We start from the raw sequence: 17902 nt of genomic DNA, 5'->3' as shown, positions 1-17902 counted from the left end.
TTCTTTCCTTCCCTGAACAAACCTGTACCGTGGCAAAGGGAAATGTCTCATTAAAATCTCAGCTGGTGAACTGAAGAGCTTTTTCCTATTCATTGCTTTAATATGCCTCCTGGGACTCCGCTTGAATGAAAGACCCAGGATTCGTGCTTAAGTTGCCCTTTGTTCTTATTTTGAGTTTTCAAGGGACCAAAAGGTGTTTTCATGGGTTGTATTTTTTGACATTACCGTAAGTATGTCTAGCGTTTAAACTCTGGGCAGTGTCGTCTTTCCTGATCGGTTAACGGTACAGTGTCACATCATTTTATTTTCTGTGCAACGGTGTCTCTCAGAGAAGGAGGAAACTGGATTATGGCGAGGGCCCAGATAAACTGATAGGATTCCTGCAACTTTTCATTGCTGGCGGCATATTAATGCACTTGAAAGATTAGAGCTCTGGAGAAGACTGCACATTTTTTCCTCTTCCTTCAGGTTTCATTCCTTAAGAAGACTGAAATTTAAGATGCTTAGAAATAACGAGATTGAAATCTGTGACAAAATCACTTTATTCAACAACCCTTTAATATAAATAAAAATGAAAGAAAGGGGCTCGGATTTTTTGCTTTGATTATGAAACTGTCTTGTGTGGTACGTGCAGTGCTTACTTAGGGAAAAAAGTTTGCAACGTTAAATACATCTAAAAATAAAAGCAAATCCTCTATTAGAAAAATTTTTGTAACTCTTAATATAAAATTGTACTTAATCATAAATTTATTAATTACTGATATAAAGATAGTTTTATCAAAAATGGGACAGTGAGAAAGACTGATTATAATTGGCTGTTATATCCTTTTTTTCTCTCCAAATCTGATCAAGCTTTCTAACAAGCATGCAATAACCAACCTCCTGAGTGATTAACAAAAAAGCCATCCCATCACTATAGCAACCAATATTATATCACGAGAGTAACAACATGAAACCTCCTTAGTTACCAGTTTAACATCATTAATTATGATATCACGTTGTGTTAAGGCAAAAGCAGTGAACATTAGATCATTTGGGGAAAGTGGAAGATAAACAGATTGGTTTTCACATCTTGAATACTCATTCAAACAATTTTTGTGCTTCGGGATATTATGTGTCGTGAACATGGGTTGAAAGAATCCGTACAAAAACAGGCATTTTAAAACCCATCAAATCCGACAAAGGGAAAAAGTTTGTGCACAACTTGAATAAACACAATATTATTTTATCCGAATGTTTAAACTCTATCCAAAAAAACCTAGGAGAAGCCTTTTGTTCTTAAGTCTCTATTCTAGTTAATATTTTTGACCACTGTCTGTCTTATCCAAGGATACTGAAGGGATCTGCAGACTGTTTGTTTTCTCCTCAGAGTCCATTTTAACATGGACGAATAAAATTATCTGTCGCAGCCACAGGTAGCTTTTATGAATTAGCTGGACATGTTAACACTGGTGGTCGAAAGGCACGGCTGTTCTGGATCACACACAGAAATAAATCCGTGTCAGAGAAGATCCTATTATAGGACTAACTGGACAATGAGCAAGGGTTTCTCCCACCTTTTTCCCATCTGGGGTCATTGGTCTCTTCTAGCTGACTGTGAGAATATTCTAGAAAATGGATCCTAGAAATCTAATTAGGTCAAACTACTGAGCCATCTCCGTTTTCAAAGAAAAACAAAACAAAAAATGCATGCTCTTTACATGAGAAAACGTCTATGCATTTCACTATCTCCTTTTCTTCCAACTCCCTTTTGTGTATCTTAAAAAATACAGCACTTTTTTGTTTATGCTCAGGACCACCCCAGGAACAAAATCTAATTTAACTTAGAAAAAGGAAGTGAGCCCCTTTTCTTTCGCTTGATTGACTGCCAGCCTGGGTGCAGCAGCACGGGGAGGGTCTGCTTTTCTCCTAAATTGTCTTTTCTTATGTTTTAGGCCCAGCAGAAAAGGACGCAGGTAATGACCGTTTGTGCATGCACGCGCTGTTATTTCTGTCGTGGCGGCATGATGTTTGGCGCTGATGAATAGCTGCCTACTTTCCAGGGCTCCTATTAGATCACTTTGATTAAGATACTGAGAACACTTGGATTCTGTTGGGACTATGGCTCGTGCTTCGTAGGGAAAATGAGGGCCATTTACCTCTGGAAAAGTTTGGCAATATTTTTTATATAAATTCAAAGTGAAAAAGCCCCGAGACTGTAGGAACGTTACACTTTATGTTTGAAGCGTGGACACCATCTCAGTTGGAAGCCACTGCCGATATTTGGAGGGCTCTTACCGCAAGGAAGGAGGACCGTCTTTCCTTTATCACTCCTGAAAATAATGGGTGAAAGCCTAAATGCCACTAAATGAGAAGTAAGCAGCTCTTAACTCTGCAAGTTGCTAACGGGAGGAAGGCGCAGGGGTTCTGAGATCCCAGCCTCAGGCCGCCGCGGGGAAAGCGTTCTTCTCTGGGTCTCTGAGTTTGATAAAGGTGCTGTTCCGGTCTCCTTACGCCGCTGATCACAGTTGTGATTAACTTAACTGCATGTGCCGCTACGTGTCCGTCCTGCCTGCGTCGTCCTTAGCAAACCCTTGTGGGCAGGACCCTCGTGGAAGGCGTTCCCTGTTGGGTCCCAGCACCGCGCCCACAGGGAGGTGAGCTGGTGAGCTCCCTCTGACGACCGTGGGACAGGAGAGCAGTGACGCGTCCTCGCCCTAGTTTGCCGTCTCTTTCGAACCCGCACGCAGCGTCACAACACGTTTGGGTGGCTTTTAACTGACGTCTTTGACTTAAGGGCTGTCTTTCTCGCTTCTGAACTACCCCTTCTGTTGGAGCATTTGACGGTGGAGAATGACCGGCCCCAAGCCGGGCCCCGGCCCTCTTGGGCAGCCTCTCGGGGTGGACTTGTCCAAGATCCCTCGCGGCATTGTCTCCCTCACAATGTCATTGTCGTGAAGTAGTTTGTGTGTCGTTGGCCCACAGTCAGCCCAGGGTCGTTGGCCTGAGTAGGCCCAGGGTCGCTAGGGCCTTTCCTAGTGACCTGGAGAAAGGAGTCAGCCCGTGGGGCCGAGGTGGGTGTCCTGGGGTGGGGGGCAGAGGTGCCCTGGGGCAGCCCCATCAACAGGGGACTGGAGGGGACTGTGCTGTCCCGCGGCCCCTCACTTCCAGGCAGCAGCCCCCTCTGTGCGTGTGGACCATTGTCTGCTCCTCTGCTCAGGCTGAGACTCCAGGACCAGCCTGGAGTGAGCTTCAAGGCCCGCGGGGGCGCCAGGCAGGCTCAGCCAGTGGAGCGCAACTGTCCACTTGGGGGCTGCGGGTTCGAGCCCACGTCCATGTAGAGATTACTTACGAATCTTTACGGGGCGCCTGGGTGGTCGGTCAGGTGTCTAGTTCTGGGGTCGTGATTGTAGGGTCGTAGGACAGAGCCCTGCTCGGGCTCCCCCTCGGAGTGGAGTCTGCTTAACTCTGCCGCCTGCCCCCACCGCCATCGCTTCCCGTCACTCACCCCTCTTTCTCTCTCTCTCTCTCTCTCTCTCTCTCTCTGAAATCAATGCGTCCTTTGGAAAATCTTAAAAACAAACATGTTTCTGAATTTTAAAGAATGGAATTAAATAGGAAAGTGGAAAACCAGTGTAGTCTAGTGATTGACGTGGATGAAGGGAGGGCTAGCCTCCGTGAAGAATCTTCTCAACTAACAGAAGAAACGTTTGAAGAAACGTTCGTTTCTTGGGCCGCATCTCCTAGCGGGTGGACAGGGTCCTCGTGAATGTCCTCGCTGGTGCTTTTAAAAGTGACTGAAAACGAGGGTGGCCGTTGGGTGTTTGGGAGGCGGCCGCTCCCTCGGGGGGCTCCTGCCAGCTGGGAAGAGCCCCCCATGCCCAGGGGCGTCAGGATGCCGTCACCCGATGACCCCGTCCCCTCCGAGGACCCTGCTCCGTTGGCTCCTCCGAGCAGGTGACGGTAGCCTGCAGCGGTGTGCTGCCGTTACCAATTCGGCAGACGTGGGACTTGCACCCGCGTCCCCCGTGTTCCTGCCGCCAGGCTGATTCGCAGCCGCCACCGCACCATCGCTCGAGCCCCAGGGTCGCTTTTGCCAAAAGTACAGATCTTTATTCCCCGAGAGCGGACACTCGCTACGAGTACTAAGAGTCATAAGCACCGTGCACGCACCCGTTCACCCTTCACGCCTTCCTGCTACTGCCCTTCCGGGAGCCCGGAGCAGGGAGGGCTCCAGGTGCGGCCGGGCAGGGGCGGGAGCGCAGCAGCCTCCTGTGAGCTGTCGCCAGCCGCCCCTGGCTCGGCCTCCCTCGCTTGTCGCTTGTCGTGGCAGCTCGCGTGGTTAACTCTGCACCCGGCTAAAACCTGGGAAAGGAAGTCGGGAACAGTATGGCCATAGAGTCCCGAAGAGAACCGTAGACGCCACTTAAAATTCTCTAGTCGTCCCGTTAAAGAGGTAAAATGAAAGGGGCGAAGTCGATTTTAATAGCAGTTCCTTTAACCTGACACATCCACGTAGTACTGTGTCAGGGCGTGCTCAGCCAACAGAACCACTGAGGCATCTCACGTCGCTGTCTCCTACAGCCCTTGAGGTCTGCTGCGTGACTTACTGCACTGGCACGCGGCGTAGCCCCACGTCCAGGACCCGTCTGCCGCGGAGTCTCCCTGTGCTCACCCCCCCCCCCACGTCCCGGTGTTGGGAGTGACTGAGATCTGTAAGCCCCCCGTCCCCCGCCCCCCCAGCGCCTCCCTCCCTCCCTGCCCGACCCGATGATTCCCTGGCACTTAGGATCTGACACACGCAGGTCGGTCACCCTACGTCGCCCTCGACCGCCCGCTCCACAGGGGCAGGGCTCTCGTGTTTCAGGAACCTGCTCTGTCTCCGGGGCTGGAAAATGTGCCCGGCACATAGTGGGTACTCAATTACTATTTATTGAATAAATGAATGAGTTTCTGGCAGAGGGTTGATGAGGCTATTTATAGCAGAGAGAACATCTGTAAACGGGCAGACTGGCTTGCGGAAGGTCGTTCAAATCAATCACTGAATGATTAACAATATAAAAGCAAAAACTAACCGCTTCACAGTAACAAGGTTGGAAAAATTGAACCAGAATTTGATGCTCTTATTGTGGGCGGGGGTGAGGTGGGGAAGGGGCGCCCCTCGGTCCCGGGAGCCGCAGGTCACACAGGACGGTTGGCCATCTAGCCTGTTTGGTTGAGTCTGTAATTCAGCAGGTTGCTCGTTGGACTCCCAGTTCTCTTCCATCCTTGGGAATTCTTCATGTTCTCCATCTGCAGCACAGATTTGCAGAATAAAGGGATTTTACGGACTTTGCAATACGTGAAAACAAACGCCTGCTCTCTAAACACCACCTTTCCTTCTCGGGAATTCTTTGCATTTGTTCCATGAGAACAGGTCGTTCGTTTTGAGAACTTAAGACTTCCAGAAAGCATTTTTTTTTCCTTAAAATTTTAAGAAATGTTTCAGATTTACGTGGCTGCAACATCAACTAGTTTTCCTACTTGATTGAATGTCATCACGACTGTTCACGTAACAGTGAGATCCTTTGTGCGGTATCTACAACCTAGGGTTCAAGGAAGGGCCGAACCTCACTTTCCTAGTTGTCTTTCTGTTTTTTTTTTAAATTGTGTACCTCGTTGATGCAAAGTAGCTCTCAGTAAAGGAGAATCGGTGCCTTAATTCAAGGAAACTTCTTAGGGACGAGAACCGCAGTGACCCATCTAAGGACAGTCCTGCTCCCGAGCACGGCGCGGACCTGCCACGGTGGTGCCCTGGGCCAGGAGGTGGCCGTGAGCAGGCCCGGCGTGCGGTGAGGCTGCCTGGGCCCTTTGGTTGCCAGGTGCCCGGCCCTAACCCCCAGGTGCTCTCATTCTCCGAGTCTCCGTTGAACGGGGAGAGATGCTTTCCCCGGGGGGCCGTGCCGCTCGCCTTCCCTGAGAAAAGCGGCGCTTCGCAGCCCTCGCGGGGGAGGCCGTGGGCCGTGGGGTGCACGCTGCTGTCGGGGGCTGACGGGCAAGAGCCGAGCCGCAGTCCCTGCGACTGTGGAAATGGGTCGATGAGAACTACGCGGCGCAGAAAAATACTTTGTCAGCGAATAGTTTCTTACTAATATTCCCAGAGTAACTCTTTTCTCTCATAAAAGTTGTTTTTTTCATACATTCGATTTAAAAAAAATTTTTGATTATATGTTACAATGAATTCCAGGCTACTAATATCTAAATAATAAACCTGAAATGCTGCATTCCCATAGGAATTGACAGTACTGTGCGGGAAGTACGTCGTATATCAGAAACAATAGAATTCTCCGCTTAAAAACTACAAAGTTGAAGCATTAAAGGATTTCTTTGTAGGCTTTTTGGGCAGCGTGGCTTGAACAGTGGGACTTTGGCATGAAACTAAAACCTCTGTGACCGTTTCTGCTTCTGAGTCGCCTGATGACTTAGAGACAAATTGATAAATGCAATTTCTGGCTGCAGGAGGGAATGACTTATTGTCATCTTTAAAATATTTGTGAGAATCATAAATCTATAAAGAACTTGTAGTCTGTAAAACAGTATGTGTAGGTAGAGTAAAACTTGCTTGAGCTACATCATCTGGATAGGGATGAAATTAGAATTTATTTTTGTACCATATACAAAGGAAGACGGGCTGTTTTTCAGAGGCTCGAGGGATGCTTTAAATCACCTAAGAAGATAAGTTTTTCCTGATAGCCGAGAATTACCTTTATTCCATCACCTATTAGGCAAATGAAATGTTAAACTATCTTTTTCGGCATGTTCTCGTCAGTATACGGAGTTCAGTGTCTTTACCACCACTTCCCCGCGACACCCGGCGCCTCACTCAGTGTAGCGTACACACCCGGAAGGACCAGGACCATCCTGTGTCTTAAGCGCTGTGTCAGCGACACGAGTTTGGCCGTTTCCACATCTGATCTGGAAGGAATGCGGATTTGTGGTGTGTGTGTGTTTGCTTCAGCTGCTCTCCCCACCGCCTCGCCAGCCACACAGGATAGCAGCCCCACACTGTATGATCTGTGTTCGCACCAGTTAGTTGGCCCATGACCATGTTGACAGATTAATTCCTATGAATCAAGAGATGTTTCGGGGACCTAATAAGCAGGAGTTGCAAGGATTATTGACCAGAAGAGGCCAGTGGAGACATTGGCTGCCCTGCGACGGGGCTCTAGAGCAGGGTGCATACCCGCAGCAGACAGGAAGGGGCGTCGTGCACTTGCACACTAGCTCTCTGCACACTCGGGTAACTAACCAACGACGTGAAGAGCCAAGTAGTGAGGACACAGGAGCGCCCTGTGCCAGGGTAGCGTGATGGTAGCGCTTGCAACGCTCTCGGGCCCACCGCACCCACCACCCAGCTTTGGTGACCCAAAGACGAAGGTCTGTCAACTCCAGACAAACCATGGAGACATTGAAGGGCGCTTAGCACCCTCTGCTCTTAAAATGGTTCTGCGTCTGCATTTCGTTAACATCCTTCCTGACTTATCTGGGCTTAATTGTGAGGAAGCATTAGCGTCTCACTCAATTAAAAACAACTGCTGGCAGCACCTCCCTGCTCCCCTGGGTTCGGGCTTTTCATACCCTACGTTCGCGTTAATGTTGCCAGCCCTGGATGGTTGGCCACGCCTCCCCCCGGGTGTTCTGCCACCTACCGGGTGGCACCTTTCCTTGACTCACAGTCTTTGTCATGAGTCGTCCACCTTTTCCTTCTCTACTTTTGAATCGTGAGTTACAACAGGTAAGGACAGGCTCAGTCAGGATGGTCAGAGCTAATCCCATATTCGAGTGGCTTCAATCTTGATTGATGTTCTCCTTCCAAACCAGGCTGTCAGAGGAGCTTTGAGTTCTTAAGATCTTAATCTTAAATAAGTTTATGGTATTCAAGGGCAGTCCCTTCCTTTCGGCCTTGGAAGTCCCTTAAGCCTCAGCTCTGTAGCCTCTGTGCCTACAAACTTACTGGCATCCCCATGTCTCCTGTTGCCCAGCATCGAGGGATGAAGTATCTTCCTTTTCCAGGCTGACTCCTCCATGTGTGATACTGATTTCAGTTGCAGCTTCCTCTTTCTGGGTGGAATCTACTCCATATTATCTCTCTTCTTTCTCCTGTTTTCCTTCTACATATTTCTTTCCCATCTATAACCCTGGTGTCTCCCCAAATAAAGCTGCCCTACCCTGACCTCTCCACTGTCTCCCATCTGCCCTTCAGAGAGCAACATTTACTCACTCTCACTGCACTTGTCTGCCCAAGGAAGTTTGGCATCCAGTCTCCCAGTGTGTCTGGTGGGGAGTCATACCAGCAGGAGTACAGCTGCGCAGAGGGAGCATGCACAGGGCATCACCTTGAGACAATCAGTGCCTTTCCTTTTGCCTTTGGAATTGGTACCTGTAGGCCAGGTGGCTGGTGTCTGTGGCATTACCAAGTTGGGCCCACCTGTGCTGCCATGCGATGAAAGCTGGGATGGGCTGAGCCACTCTCGGGCAGTCATGCCTTCACTCCTCTGCATCCCAACCTCTAGCCTGGTGAACTACAACCTAAGCAGACTTTTGGTCAAGTGCCGCAGCTTTGAATCTAACAGCTTAACAGTGAATCCCTTTCCTTAGTTGCCTAATAGATCAGAAGCAAAGGGGAATTACCAGTATGGGTCCTGAATTCTGGGATTTTCTGCTCCAAAGCTGACGTTTCTCTGTCCTCAAGGGACCCAGGCAAGCACCTGTCTCCATCTCATCCTGAGTTTCTCCGAATGGCCGTGAGCTTTCGAGTCAAAAATAATTAGACTCCCGAGGAGGACAGCCCCTTACGAAAGACAAATTATATGTATCATCTAGAACTTAATATTAGGAGCAGAAATTTAAATTATGCAAAATACACTCAAGGACATATAGGAAGATTCTAGCAATATGATGCAGGAACAAGAAGTCATGCAAAACCAAATGGAAATACTGGGTATGAAAATAATATGGTGGTAAGAAACCTTGGATAAAGGATGAATACAGCCTTATTAGTCATCTGGGAGATCAGAGTGAGGGCAGCAGGAAAGGCAAAAGATGTTGACAACGTAAAAGGAAAGCTAAGTGATGTAGAGAGTAGAAACCATAGGGTTAGACTTCCGTCGGACTAAGAAAAAAATTCAGGTAAATACAATATGAAAGAAAAATAAGAGACACAAGATATAGAAAATAATGGAAGAGTAGTATGAACAAAGACAAAAATTGAAAATCTAGATGAACTTGATACTTTCCTGAAAAACTGTGTTGATATGATCGACACAAGAAATGAAACTCGGGCCAATTTTAAAGAAATTGAAAGAGTTGTCAGAACCCTTCCACTCCCAAATCTGTAAGTCTGGTTGGTTTTGGAGATGAGTTCTACCAAATTTTTAAGGAACAAATCTTATCCAGAATAAGTTCAGTGAAATGGAAAATGAGTGAAAGCTGTCCAGTTCATTTCACGAAGCAAATATAATCTTAATTCCCAAATGTTATAAAAGTAGAACAAAAGAACATTATTATAGGCCCATTTCCTTGTGAGCATCTATGCAAAGTCCCTAAGTGTTAGCTCACAAAATCCAACAGTGTGTTGGGAAAATAATATTCCAGGAATATAAGAGGGGTTCGACATCAGGAAACTAACAAACTAAAGGCAAAACTTATATCTCAAGAGATGTAAAAAAAAAAAAAAAAAAGGTTGGGGAAACAGTTCATCACAAACATTAAAAATTATACTGTTAGCATCCTAGAATTCCTTAACTTTATAAAGCCCATATAGAAAAAACCTTCTTCAAGTATTTTACATAAAGAAGAAACTTGAGAGGCTTGGACAACATTAAAGGGAGGAAAAAAGTAAATCCAAAGAACAGAAAAAGGTGGTAAAACCATCATTGCGGATGAAATGATCCTCTCCCTAGAAAATCCAACAGGATCCGCGTAGGACCTTTTAGGTCCAAGAGTCCAGCAAGGTTGCCAGATGTGAAGTCAACCTGCTGAAATCAGTACCTTCTCTGAACAACCATGGATCTCGAATGTTTAGTCCCACAAACTAGTACACTCTAATAAAACCCCAATCCCGAGGAGCTTGTGTTTCGACAGGTTGCTGCTACCGGATTTACCATACTAGAAGCAAAACTGAGAAATTTACAAAATATTAATGTTTACAAACAATAAGAGTAAACCCATCATCTGTCAACATAAATAGGTTTTGGGGGAAAAAAATTTTTGCCCTCCCCTCTTTAATGGCCATCGTCGTCTTTTTTTTTTTTTTTTTTTTTTTTTTAAGATTTGTTTATTCATCATGAGAGACACAGACTGAGAGAGAGGCAGAGACCCAGGCAGAGGGAGAAGCAGGCTCCTCGCCGGGAGCCCGATGCGGGACTCGATCCCAGATCCCGGGGTCACGGCCTGAGCCCAAGGCAGGTGCTAAACCGCTGGGCCCCCCAGGCGACCCTAACGGCCGCCTTAATAGAAGACAGCTGGCCTCTCGGAGGTGCTGCTTGCACCGAGTCCATTGCAATGTGTTATCTCGGTTGATACAGATTTTTTAAAAATCTGGCCTGGTACTTGTAGGTAGTTGGAAAAGGGAGGAGTCTTTCAACAGACTTTTTAACATAATTGTGGGTTTTGCACTATGAGATGATACCAAAGCTTGAAAAGTGATCATTCCTTACAGAATCTGAAAGCATGTCAGTGAACCTGTTTGTTCTGTTAAGTCCAATTGGTTCATCGTGGACTTTGAGTAGATCTCTCACCAAGCATGATTTTGTGACACACGGGACTAATTCAGAAAATGTCGGTGCCCTGAGTGAAGATCTCAGTGTCAACAAATATACCAAAAAGTCACTCTTGTTCATACGACCTGTCTCGCGGTCTTGGGAAGCTGTCAAGTTCATGACACATGCAAGTTTCTTAAAATTCTAGCTTTCCTTGAAAGCTTTCATTTCATAATTGGCAACAAATACTGCTTAAGTGACAAATTTAATTCATTGTTTCAAAAAACATGGGCCAAATATCCCCAAGTCTGAATAAGCATACTTTGTCCATCAGTAGTCTTTTCAACTAAAACCGGCTCTCTGAAAATTACAGTTCCACCTTCAAACAATCACACACTTCTCCTTTAGATAAACGTCACACTTCGGTGTGCAGGCGTGCTTTACGCAAACTTCTCATTTTGTCACAGAAATTTTAAAAATGGGTACTCCAGGGCAGAGATTGAATAAAGTCAGTCTTTCTTTTTTCCTTCTTTTCTTTTTTTTTCTTTTTTCTTTTCTTCTTTCTTTCTCTTCCTTCCTTCCTTTCTTTTCTTTCTTTCTTTTCTTTCTTTCTTTCTTTCTTTCTTTCTTTCTTTCTTTCTTTCTTTCTTTCTTTCTTTCTTTTTCCCTTCCTTCCTTCCTTCCTTCTTTTCTTTCTTTTCTTTCTTTCAACTTTTGAATGTAAAACTGTTTCCTTGTGTGCGCGTAGAGGTAAAGATCCCAGCGTGGGTATGATGGTTTAGCACCCTGGCCTTGGTCTGTGCCGAGGGGACGGCAGTCTTCCCTGCTGTTGCTTTTGTCCCATTGCTGTAAATATCAACAGTCAAAAACACACACAAAAAAAGCTGCTGGCGGCCTGAAGAGGGGCGGCCCCCTGCCCCTCGCCACCCCCCCATGGTCGCGTGGCCACGTGCTCTCCCCCTAAAAGTAAGTCGCTCCTGAGGAAGGGACGGGCCTGGGAAGCGGGTGGGGCGGACAGCAGCCCTGCGGCGGAGGCCGGGCTCCAGGGAGGGCAGGACACGGGGCAGCGAGGCCCCCGCCCGCCTCCGCGGAGCTGCTGTTCTCTGTGTGAGGGTCCCCAGCTGACGTTTTACCTTTTCACTCCCTTGATGGTTTCCTAAGCGTATCTGCTACCTATTGGAGTTGAAACAAAATTGCTTTGACTTTCTTAAAAAACCTAGCGTGTTCCATTTTAGTCACTTCATTTTCTAGCTAGAATTGTCAGCTAACCGTCTATGCTTGGGGGGAAGAAAAATACTTAACCTACTCTGAAGGGATGCCACGAAAGCTCCATGAATCATATTGATTCACAGTTGCAAGAGAAGAAAGATTCATAATATAAGGTAACCGCACAAAACAGTGCATGAGGGGTACTTAATTGAATATGTCCCAGATTCCCCAGGATCTGGAGGAAATTGCATCCTCCCAAAAGCTCCCCTTCAATGAATATTTGCCTTCTGTAGGAATTCTTAGCGCGAACATAAGCACCTCCTGAGAAAACCAAGCATTTATGTGCTGTCTCCTTTGGTGTGCCCCTTCCCGGGAATCACTCCCTCAGCCGCGGTCTGTAACACTCTGAACAGCTCTTGCGACAATCTTGTCTCCTTCCTCTGAAGATGCATGGAAACCTCATTACAAGTGCTCGACACCTGTTCCCTAAAAGGTCTCAAAAAGGATGTCAGTTTACTCAGCTCACTTGACAACGTGTCATGTATTTGTTGCGTGCGTGGTTTATCTTTCTTTTTTTTTTCTTTAACGTGGAGTGCGATGCACAGATAAGTGCAGTCTTGACATAGCACGTTTTCTTTCTTCCGTGAGCAATTTGGTAGAATTTATCCTCCTCCAACTCCAAAGTTTGAAACCGAATGATTGGTGACCTTTTCGTGTATCTACTAACATGTGTCAACAGGTAAACCAAGTGACACGTTGCCGTGCGGCTCCCGCGGCACCTTGTTAATCTGAGTAGGTTAGATGTATCAAAAAGTCTTTTCCAATTGGACAAAACCAGAGTAATGCAAACTGACAGATTTGACCTCTTTATTTCTCAACACTTTGTAAGTACTCAGAGCCAGGACAGATGAATAGTTTTAGAAATCAGTTTATTACCTACAGGTCAAAACTCAGTGCCCCTTTAGCTTCCAGCACTAAATTAAAAGGTTTCATCAGGGTTTGTAATGCCAGATTTTTTTTTTTTAATTTCAGAAGACTAAACCTGTCAAGTCCCTGAGGAGTTTTGTATAGTGGCTGGCAAGCCCCAGATGTTAAAACTGTAGAAATATTCAAGATCTCACTAAGCCCGACGCCCCTCGACACCGGGTCTTTACCCTTGTCCATCTAGGAGACAGTCCGCAAACCTAAGCGTCACAGGTTGCCCCTCATGCTTTAGTTGGCTGCCCTAAGCCGTCTTGCTTCTATGTCAAAGGAAACAGATACGTTTGGCGACAAGATCCCCGACTCCTTTCTCAGCACCCAGGTCACACTTCTGTTCAAAGCATATCCTTCCTACGCGTTCGTTCTTCTCCTATGCTTGCCTCCCCCTCCTGTTGCCCATTTCTTAACATCTTCCCCTCCGCTATCGCATGGGATCCTGCCTGACTCCCGTGGCCCATGGCAGACTCTCCCCTTGAGAATGAAAAAGAGTTTAAGGGGCAGGAGGAGAGTGGGCGTGTGGAGGTGTGAGGGTACTTCTCCGGGGCAGGAATATAACAACTGACCATGGAAAGGCTGTTCTCAGTAGATGGAATTAGAAGACACGAAAACCTAGGCATGAAATCTAAGACGCTTCATTATATGGAGTATTGAATGGAGTATTGGCCTGGCGGTGGCTGTAACTGAGATTGTTCTGACACTTTCCAATTTCTGAATCTGAACTATGCTGAGAGGAAATGTACAGTGTATATATAAAGAACAGTAATACCAGGAGACTGTTTATCAGTGTCCGCTGCTGAATATTCATCAGTGGGAGATGCGTACAGGACGGAGAGATACGATGGGTAGGACCTACGGATACATATGGGGGGTAAAGACCAGCCTTTAGGAAAACCAGAAATACCAGTGGAAAATGTCTATGCGGTCATTAGACTCCTGCGGTGTTTTTCCAGCCAGAGCCAACCAGAGCTAGCTAGATAGCCATTGTAGAAAGTTTTCTCCTCCTCAAGCCTTCGTAGGCCTTGCAACCAGCAGCACTCTGATGATTTGTTTTCCTACGAGGTCTTGGATCTTCCTGCTTCACACACTTGAGAGCCAGGGTCTCAATAGTTAAAAGGACGACTTTAATGAGACTCTAGCCAAGGTGTCTGTGTTTCTCCACCCTCATAATCACAGAACTATAAAAGCCTGTGACAAACGTTAGACTACATGGTAAAGCCTATCGGTGTGTCTCTAGTTCCATCACCATCATCCCTTATTTTAAGATCTTAAGAAGAGACTATGTCTCCATATTCCTCCTGAAGAAAGTCTCACGAAGCATCACTGACATTTACCTCACATACATATCTGGTTTTTTATGCCCCATTACTCCTGGGTCTCCACCTGGTCTTGGCTCCTGCAGATTGTTCGATTTGGGTCCAGTCTGGCTACTATTGGCCTAGACTCCGGCGGCCGGTTCTCCTTTCTTTCACAGTTGACCATTTGCTCAAGAATGAATTTATTGATGGGAAAGATAATCCAGGTAGTTAGTGTGACTGTCACCACAGGACAATTATTCCAAAGTACCGTGTCATTAGCATGGTTAATGCCAAAGAGGTATCAACTGGAACTGTTGTTTTTAAATGGCAGGGTCATTAAATGAGTTGGTCCCAAAGGGATTCTAGGAATTAGCAGGCCACAGACCTGTTTTCAAACATCTGTGTTATTAGTATTCTCACAGATTTTAAACAACTGTAGGGAAGCCATAACATCCTGAATATTTTCATTCACACAGATTTGTTCAAACATGCACAGCACCCTATCTGGAATAACATTACAGAAAGGGAAAACGTGTTCAGATTCTACAGAAAAAGTCACCTTTTTTTCCTCAAATGAAGTTTGTGCAATGATGTAGCTTGATTGCAGGTAAAGGAGGGGATAATCTGAAGTTTCAACAGGTCACCTTTGTATTTAAAAGTTTTTCATGAACACTACTAGTTCTCCAAGCTCATTCGCCAGACCAGCATCATTGGCATCTCCTGGGAACTTGTTAGAAATGCGAATTCTTGGGTCCCAAACAAGACCTACTGAATCCGAAACTCTGAGAGTGCTCCCAGGCAGTCTGTGCTTTAACAAGCTCTCCAGGAGGTTCTGGTGCATGCTGGCGTTGAGAACCAAGGCCTGCAAGGAAGGTATTCCACTCGTTGATTAAAGGGATGTGTATTCCAGCTCTCATAGAACTGTGCCAGCGTCCGGGTCACAGTCAGACAAACTGGGAAGGAGTCAATGTTACATCAGTCTCTTGCATTAATTGATGACATCAGGTCTTGGGGAGTCAGGCAATGGGCAAGTTGGAGTCAGGTTGGCCCTGAAGAATTAGGGAAATAGACTTTAGTTTTAGAAACTACTTCTCCCCTAGATTCTGAGGCAGTCTTGTTAGCAAGGTGTGTCCCATTTCCTCTAGTCAAGAGAGACCCCCCCAAAATCAGCTAATCACAGAATCAGCTGGTCACAAGTTCTGAAAGTGGCAGGCAGGTTTGGAGAGGGGGAGGGGTGGTGTTGCTTAATAGGAAAGAAAGCATTTGCTCTCCTACCCTCCTTTCCCTCTCAGGGTGAGAAGTCCCGTGAGAATTGAGATCTGGCCAGGACTGGGACTCCCAGGAGCCGGGTGGTGCTAGGGTCTGGTGCTGTTGTCACCACACGTCCCCAGGGCTAGAGCCAGAGGATGGGTCAGAAAACCTCAATAAAAGTTTAGACTTCCCAGTTGAGTCATCCGTCTGGATCATGCAAAAGGGGAGAACATTGACACCAGTAAGAATTAAGGATAAAATTGGGACAGAATCAGGGACCAGTAGAAAATCCCCTGAACCAGTTCAACTGGTCTAAAGGGTTTGATGAATGGAAGAAGACATCGAACATGGAGCAGTAGCTCGATGGGACCTTTTCTGATCTGATTGGAACACATCGTTTACGCGCCCACAGCAGTGTGTGTGTGTGTGAAGGCGAGAAAGGAGGAGGAAGCGATCACTGTCTACCTGGGGAAGGAGGACAGCACAGGAAAATGGAGGGATCCATCCTACCATTGCTCAGCCAGGTCTGAGGGTAGAGAAGTTTTTCCATCCAGCAGTCCATGGAGAGGATGCTGATGGTCCTTGCCACTGGATGACCTTTCAAGTTCCAGGTAGAAGGAATCAGAGCTGGTACCCCTGGCCCAACTTTCCTGATCTTTTGAACCTGTCAAGATGAAGCCTCACTGCTTGGGGCTCACAGTGTATCCGGGTGATTGCGTCCATGTTACTGATCTCTCCGCCCCTTCCAAGCTGTGGTCCTTTGTCTCTCTTCCCTTCGCAGTACGCAGTACTCGTGTTTGCATTTCCTCCCCTCTTTCCTCTTTTGCCCCCTTAAGGATCCACAATCATCCCTATAGTTTCTCCTTGAGTCTTAGAGGTTTCTCACCTCAATTCCCTACCCCCCAGGGCTTTCTCCTCGTCCATCCGACTGATGTTCTTTAGAGGAAGGGGGAAGCAACACCAGAGTGAATGTGGGTTTGTTTTAATTTTCCTTCTGACAGGAGGAGAAGGAAGGTGGGAGCCTTAAATGTTAGACTGCTGCTAACTTTCTCTCATCTAAAGTTCCTGACCTCAAACACATGCCCATTAAAAGAAGCCTTTCTTTCTGAAGATCTCCCTATGTTGCCCATAAGCAATTTAAAGCCTTCCTATCGACATATCTTTGATCCCATTTCTTTCAAGATAATAATACTGTTCTTGCATGTTGAGTGCATTTAATTCACTCTGTACGAGACAGAGCTTTATGGCAGAATTTCCTCATATTGACCAAAAACGGGTGGTATGTAGCTACTCTCTACCTTATAATCTGGTTAGGGATAAAGATACAGAAATTCTTGGAGGCAAAAATATCACCTTGTCTGTCATTGTATCCCCTTAGTTGTTAGGAGAGTAACTTCTAGACAATAAACATTTGTTGAATCAAATTCGGGGTCACAGAATCAGGCTGTTGAACCAAGAAATCTTAGTGCATACACAGGAATTACTTTTTGATGCACTCTAGCTGGTCACCATGACCCAGATGCAAGGGAGAGAAGCATTACGATGGCTTTATGTCATCATCCTTCAATCCACCATCTCGAATCCTTTCTTGCTTAGTTGCAAATAGAGTTTGTAAGACTTCAGGTCAAATACCTTACTACTTTTTCCATATCCCATATGGAGGGAAAAAAAGGACTGAAATGATTTGGTCTTTTCCCCAGGTCCCCTTACAACCTTCACTCTGAGTATCACTGTGTGTCCACCACTAGGGATTTTGACGGGAAATGGCTGGAAAGGAGGCAGCTGGAGGGAATGTGCTGGGAGTATGCAATGGGGGAGCAGAATTAAAACCTACCAAAGCGAAACAGCCAAGCCGTGTCCCCATCTCCTGATCTTTTCTCCAGCAAGACCTCTTCCTATATGTATAGAGGCCTAATTAAAAGGAATTGCTTTGAGCAGCCAGGAAGTGTTATCGTAAAAAAGTAAAAGTGTTCCAAAATGAAGAAAGATTGTACCCAATGCGTTGAAAGTCATCAAGAAACCTTGCTACTTTGGGCATACTTATTTTAAATGTATTACAACAATCAGCAACTTGGTGTGAAGCTTGAAGAATACAGAGGCATCTGTAATACTGTGAAAATGTTACAAAGAGTGAAAGTGAACATTTTGAGAAGGAATTCTCAAATATTCAGTGTTCAGATTTTTAATGGAGCCATTGGTAACCTTGTTATCTAATAGAGTTCGGACTACAGAATGCATTAAACTTCTTGGCTGTAGTCAAATGAGTGGCAGCCAGAGATGGCGTACACGGTGTACTTGATAAAAAAAAAAAAAATGTTTATTTAAAGTATTAGAGTGGCCATTATGTTCAAGTACAAAGTTCTGTTCCTCTCAGTAAATTTAGTCTAGAAAAAAATACAATGTTTAAGGCTGTTTTTAAGTTTCAGTAGAACACAGGGTACTTTCAGA

The 17902-nt window shown here is 46.0% G+C and overlaps 1 protein-coding gene across 12 annotated transcripts in view; it reads left to right on the top strand.

Moving 5' to 3' along the window:
• CADPS2 (calcium dependent secretion activator 2) overlaps positions 1 to 17902 on the top strand; it is a 449851-nt gene that overhangs the window by 354685 nt on the left and 77264 nt on the right. For 8 of the 12 annotated variants that reach the window (XM_072764916.1, XM_072764912.1, XM_072764913.1 and 5 more), the window contains exon 17: positions 1935 to 1955. The exons of the other annotated variants lie outside the window; for them this stretch is intronic. In XM_072764916.1, the coding sequence (XP_072621017.1) occupies positions 1935 to 1955 (21 nt within the window). The remainder of the gene's footprint in view (positions 1 to 1934; positions 1956 to 17902) is intronic. 12 annotated transcript variants of the gene reach the window in all.

Source organism: Vulpes vulpes, chromosome 7 (assembly GCF_048418805.1).
Source record: "Vulpes vulpes isolate BD-2025 chromosome 7, VulVul3, whole genome shotgun sequence".
Lineage (NCBI taxonomy): Eukaryota > Metazoa > Chordata > Mammalia > Carnivora > Canidae > Vulpes > Vulpes vulpes.
This window is presented reverse-complemented; position numbering and strand designations above follow the sequence as displayed.